Source organism: Phoenix dactylifera, unplaced genomic scaffold (assembly GCF_009389715.1).
Source record: "Phoenix dactylifera cultivar Barhee BC4 unplaced genomic scaffold, palm_55x_up_171113_PBpolish2nd_filt_p 001398F, whole genome shotgun sequence".
Classification (NCBI taxonomy): Eukaryota; Viridiplantae; Streptophyta; class Magnoliopsida; order Arecales; family Arecaceae; genus Phoenix; species Phoenix dactylifera.
In genome coordinates this window covers 45,508-51,507 of record NW_024068720.1, presented here as the reverse complement: position 1 = coordinate 51,507, position 6,000 = coordinate 45,508, and the positions used below count along the sequence as shown (strand labels likewise).

Below are 6,000 nucleotides of genomic sequence, written 5' to 3'. Positions count from 1 at the left end.
GACTTTATGGTATCATGGGACCCAATAACTATTATTTAACAAGATCACTATTTGCATAGCTTATTTAATCTTTTATATTAAGTTTATATCTCTTATATTAATATTTCTTGATATTGCTATATTTTCAATTTATAATACGAGCAATGAATGTATTTTAAAAAATATCTTCTTAATCTTAATTTTTCAATTTATATTAGTTATCCTTCGACAGGGTGGATGGTTTCCCACGCGGGAAACATGCCACAACGAAAAAGCTGAAGGTCCATCCCATCGCGATGACACGGCTGCATCTGAACGGGCTAAAAATCTATTAAAAATAGAATAGAACGAGAAGCAAGAAAACAAGGTGACAAAGAGATGGTGTCATCCTGTACTACCCTATCAAAACGCATGGTTGGATGTTCCTGCGGAATGTTTAACATTCACCTAACGAGTCCCCATACATACCATAAAAGCCTACCTTATTTGTTATAATCAATTATGGTTTTTTCGTTCTGGAAAAATAAAGTCCAAAGTCCAAACTCCACACAAATTTTTCCAAGCAGTCAATGGGTTTAAAAGGCCTCCAAAGAAAGCCTATCTTCCTCTCTCTCTCTGTACTGTGGCTCTCATGATAAATACAAGAGGAAGCTGAAGGGGGGAGAAACAGAATACTGTAGGGAAAGAGGAGCAGAGTCTCACGTAAAGCTCACTAAAACCTTATAGGATAGGAACAGAGAGGTCCTGAGTTCCAAATATTTGAGCTATCCTTTGGTTGGTTTCATGGAAACCCAAGCACAGACTCTGCCGCCAAGCCAATTGATGCCCAAAAGGTCCTCCTCTAGGTTCAGAAGGGTGTGTGTCTTCTGTGGCAGTAGCCCTGGAAACAAGCCCAGCTACCAGCTTGCTGCCATCCAGCTCGGCCATGAACTGGTCAGTCTTTTATCCTTCTTCTTCTTGTAATTATGCTTTAGAATCACCACTTGTGAGGTTAATGGTGTTAACCTCACAAGAGGAGGACAAAAGGGAGGACAGTTGGCCAAATTAGAGGATTGAATCACCAAATGTGAGCTGAGATGGTCGTCTGGAACAAAATCCATTTGGAGGATTGCTCCTTTTTTTTTTCTTAGAAGTGGAATTGTTTATAAAAACTGATATAGGATCATGCTCTGTTTTCTGCTCATGCTTTGTTTGCAGGTGGAGAGGAACATAGACTTGGTTTATGGTGGGGGAAGTGTTGGTCTCATGGGCCTTGTCTCCCAAGCGGTCTATGATGGAGGCCGCCATGTTTTGGGGTCGGTCTCTCTCTCTCTCTCTCTCTCTCGCTCGCTCGCTCGCTCGCTCTCTCTGAGAGTCAAACAATAACTCGTCTGGTTTTTGGGTGTCTTGCAGGGTCATTCCCAAAACTCTCATGCCCCGAGAGGTATCATATATATTTTTTCCCCTTCTTTATCCTTTTCTTCTCTCTAAATACAGTTTTACAGAAATTTTTTTCCCTCTCTGCATACAGTTCGTATCTGTTACAATACAACCATCAAGAAGTAATTCCAAAAAATAAAACTGCTCGATCGATAATTTATCGCTTCTACATAATTATCATTTAGTCTAGTTCTCTAGAGTAACTAAATAGATTTGGATATTCCAGATAACAGGAGAGACTGTAGGAGAGGTGAGAGCAGTCTCAGGCATGCACCAAAGGAAGGCCGAGATGGCTCGCCATGCGGACGCCTTCATCGCTTTGCCCGGTAAGGATCCACAAAGTGAACTTAAAAAGGGAGTCACCAGTAGGAATGATCAGTGTTGTCCTGCGCACAAGCATCCTAGTTTCGCATAACATCAACAAATCTTGGATCTGTACAGTGTATCAACTTTTTTGGCTTGTGCAATCCAGAATGCTATTTTGCTGGATCCAAAGTTCAATTCTGGAAAATATTGGCCCTCATTAACCTATGAAAGATCCTGATAGCTCAAAAGTCATCTTGATTGGATGATTATTACATCCGGATCGATGATTTGCTGAGTTTTCAGGGTCAAGTTGTTACATATATTTTTTGAGGCATCAGATTGAGACTGTTTCCAAGCCAAGGCTCCAATTATGGTGTTCCATTTTTTTTTTTTAACACTAGTAGCTACATGTGTGAGATGCATGCCCATTACTTTAAATTTTGAGTTTTTTTTTTTTTTTGATTAGGTGGTTATGGGACCCTGGAAGAACTCCTTGAAGTGATAACCTGGGCTCAGCTGGGAATCCATGACAAGCCGGTAAGACCCCTTAATTGTTTATATTTCTTATACTTCTCACAAGCAGAAGCCCATTCATTTAAGATTTGAATAGTCTTTAGCCTCCCAATTTTTCTTCCCCTGGCTCTTCTTGCTTTGTCACACGGATATATTAATCGCCTGGTAGCTACAAAAATGGCACTGCGAATGGTAGTATATCGTCTTAATATATACGTGCTTGGGCGTTTGTTTTGGACAGGTAGGTCTGTTGAACGTTGATGGCTACTACAACTCTCTGCTGTCATTCATCGACAAGGCTGTAGATGAAGGATTTGTTACACCTGCTGCCCGCCATATCATCATCTCTGCCCAAACTGCCCATGAGTTATTATACAAGCTTGAGGTATTTTGTTGCTCTCCCTTCCCACCAGTCTTTCATAAATTTTCCCATCCATACTTAATTTGGTTAGAAAGTTTTTCCTTCTTTTCTATCTCTTTCTTCTATAATGTATTCTTGATCACTGCAATATTTTGAAGTTATAATTTATTGTTAAAATCACCGCTTATTCCAAAAACTTAAGCTCTGACATCATGTTAAAAATTACCACTTATCCCAAAAATTTAAGCTAACAGAATAAGATAGATTTATTTATATATTTTATTTTTTTATATTTATTTCTCATATTTATACCTAAATCTTATCATGTTTTTTTCTTTAACATAATGAAGATGTCAACTTTTTGATTGGTAAACAATTATTATGTCCCACTATCTGTTTGAAGGTAAAACTCTTTTCTTTATTTCTGACCATAGAATTGGCAGTAATTTATATTTAATCTTGTTGACCAAATATTTTTCTTTGTTTTATCTATATAACAAGGAAAAATATGTATGAAAATATAAGCTAGTATACAAGCAAGCATTACTGTGTGTAAAGAAATAATATGAAATGGCTAACTTTATAAGCACTCGCCATTAGATTGTAATGGAAAAAGATTGTGTCTTAAGTTACTAACTGTATCAAGACTATTTAGAAAGATCATCTTAACTTGTTTTTTTTTTGGGAAAAAGTTGAATGGGTAATGGGTCACTACAAGCTTTTTTTTAAAAAAAAAATTAATTTTTATATTTAGAAGGCTATAGTTTCTGAAAAGACAAATAAGGAATGAAACAGTTCTCAATTGTTTCATGACATGCAGGAATACATGCCGATGCACGACGGCGTTGCACCGAAGCTCAGTTGGGAGATGGAGCAGTTAGGCCACTCGCCCAAGTCGGAAATCGCCCGTTGACTAAACCGCGCACATATATTGACAAATACTCAAGCTTGGTCCTTGTATTTTTTTTTTTCCTTTTTTTTTTAAAAAAATCTTCCTCTAATCTGAATGTCCGCAAGGCATAAAGTTGTTACATATTTCGTCGTCTATTCCTTTTCTTTTCATCCGTGATGTTGAAGTAGGTCTCGTCTTCGCCTTCATTTTTGGGGGTCAACTTTTTTTTTATTATTTTATGATTACAATGTTACCAAAACTTACTTGTAGATACTTCTTCATCTCCCTTCCTGTCTTCCATAGCGATATTAATATTAATATAATTAATATTTATTATTTTTATATTATATTTTATATTTCATCCTACCAGCCTAATCTTTTAGGATAAGTGGTGATTTCAATATGGTATGAGAGCACACACGAAGGAGATTTAGATTGGGCCCACCTAAAGGACACGTGGAGAGATAGTATTGGGGATTGCTTTGCAGTCCAAATTTTTCCAGGCCTTCTTGGGGGGTGGTGAAGACGTGGCCTTGGGCAGAACCCATGGGGATGATGAGACGTGGAGGCCGAGGTTGGTGGCTGGGATGAGTGGTTGAGGTGCGAGATTTGTGGATAAGGGGCGGCTCCATCCATGCTCGCTTGGAAGGAATCTGAGAATTTGAAGCTAAACATTGAAGAGACCAAGATGAGAAGGGTGGGGGACATGACCTTGGACTTTGTTGCCAATGCACTAGATTTTACCACCAACCTTGCCCCGACCAATTTTGACCAAAATGTTTCCGACTCTTTTTAATGCATGGTTCTCATTTTTGTTGTCATTCTTTCATAAAAGATTCTTGCTAACAAAAGCGCCGAGTTAATAAGACAAATTAGTGTACCAGAATGTCTCTTTTTGCATAGAATTAACTTAATGAACCATATTCAAAATTCTAATATTAGTAGTTTACAAAAATCTCTGTATGGTGATGGAAAACCATCTTGAATGTGATAATTGTTTTAGGGCTCCAACATAAACTTCAATCAAAGTGTGGTTTGTTATGACCTTTTCTTTTCAAAATCAAAGGATAAGATTTATGGAAATCTGAACCGATACGTTGATGTCTTGTGTTAGATTCTAGTAAAATAATATTCTTTTCAAAAAAAATCCTCAAACAATTCTAGATTTTTCCTTCACCAAATGATTCTTCAAATTATCCTTAGCAAATGCAAATATCAAGAAATACTCAATTATTCCATGCATTGTTTACAAATATTACAATTTATCTACAAATTATTGACAACCATGTCAAAGGAATCTATATAAATTATAAGTTACCGCTATTATATGTTGTTGATGATGGTGTTCCTTTTTTTCATCAGCATCTCTCGAATTTGATTCCATGTGAATAAATGATTGTTCGACAACCTTTCATTTTTCATATTTTATTGGCATTCTCATTGATAATTTCCAAAGATTTTCAAACTTTTGATTTTTCTTTTCTCTCTCCTGAATTCCAAAACCTTTCCTCTTACCAAACACAAACTTTTGCGAGAGTTGGAACGCAGTTAGGTATACTACATATGGGATATACAATCAAGTGATGGTGAAATGATAGGAGAAAAGGACACATAACTCTAGTATCTAATGGGGAAGAAAGCTCACTTGCCTAGGTCCCTGAAATGGACATGACATAAAGAAAGAAACAGGCTTCAAACTAAATCCCCTCCGCCTCTAGATTCCAGCACACACCTGAAACCTACACTGTTGAAGGTTTGTCCCATGCATTAAAGAGAGGAATTTTAGAGCTTCAGGGAGGGAAAGAGAAGCCAGTATCTTTCAGGCCATCAATGATTGATGCCTCGTGTCTCGGTGAGACAGGGCAATACAATCAATTGATTAATAGGGATTTAGAGCAATGCCTAATGAGCTATGCCTCCTCTGCAATGAAATTGTGCCACCAAATATTCTAAGTTTTTTTAGCTTAGTGGAGATTAGAGAGTAAAACGCAATCTTGTGTTTCTGATTAAGCTCTTGTGTGGTTTCTTTTCAAATATAACATGTAGTAAGAGCTATTCTGTAACTATACTATCTTTTCCTCAAACCATGTAACTAACAAAATATATTATAATTCATAGTTGCAGGGAATAGAAACACCTTTTGGTAAATGGTAGGATTAAGCTGAACTCCCACCATTAAAAGCTCTCATTTTCAGGAGATCATAATCTGATTCAGAAAGCCACCTAGTCAAATCATAACGAGTTCTGCAGCATAAGAGGATTGAGCAGGCAGCTAGAGGATTTAAACACACAGATTACAGCTCTCTTGCACCTAACGAAGAAGCAAACGCTGAATTATCGCCGATCGCAATAGCTAGATGTGTAATCATCTTGTTCCATTTGAATAAAAATACCGAATAGAGTGAATTGTCTAGAACAACTATGCTTTGAAATTTAATTGGCAAATTCCCATTACCTAATAGCTACAGTTGTTTTTTTTTTTTTGTTTTTTTGATGAAAATAGAAACAATTCAATTACCGGGGGTAAAGA

At 37.0% G+C, this 6,000-nt stretch overlaps 1 protein-coding gene across 1 annotated transcript; it reads left to right on the top strand.

Annotated features, from left to right (window-relative positions):
- Positions 1–546: 546 nt before the first annotated feature.
- Positions 547–3,729, top strand: LOC120108570 (cytokinin riboside 5'-monophosphate phosphoribohydrolase LOG1-like). Its single transcript, XM_039122209.1, has 7 exons — positions 547–912; positions 1,177–1,274; positions 1,372–1,402; positions 1,625–1,724; positions 2,171–2,241; positions 2,459–2,602; positions 3,399–3,729. The coding sequence occupies exons 1-7, from the start codon at positions 763–765 to the stop codon at positions 3,489–3,491; spliced, it is 687 nt and encodes a 228-aa protein (XP_038978137.1). The 5' UTR covers positions 547–762; the 3' UTR covers positions 3,492–3,729.
- The last annotated feature ends 2,271 nt before the right edge of the window (positions 3,730–6,000 follow it).

Excerpts from the sequence above, each read along its gene's own strand:
- LOC120108570 (XM_039122209.1), top strand. The coding sequence starts at position 763 with ATGGAAACCCAAGCACAGACTCTGCCGCCAAGCCAATTGATGCCCAAA. Across the intron at positions 1,275-1,371 it reads GGAGGCCGCCATGTTTTGGG|GGTCATTCCCAAAACTCTCA; the intron begins GTCGGTCTCTCT and ends GGTGTCTTGCAG. Across the intron at positions 1,403-1,624 it reads AAACTCTCATGCCCCGAGAG|ATAACAGGAGAGACTGTAGG; the intron begins GTATCATATATA and ends TGGATATTCCAG.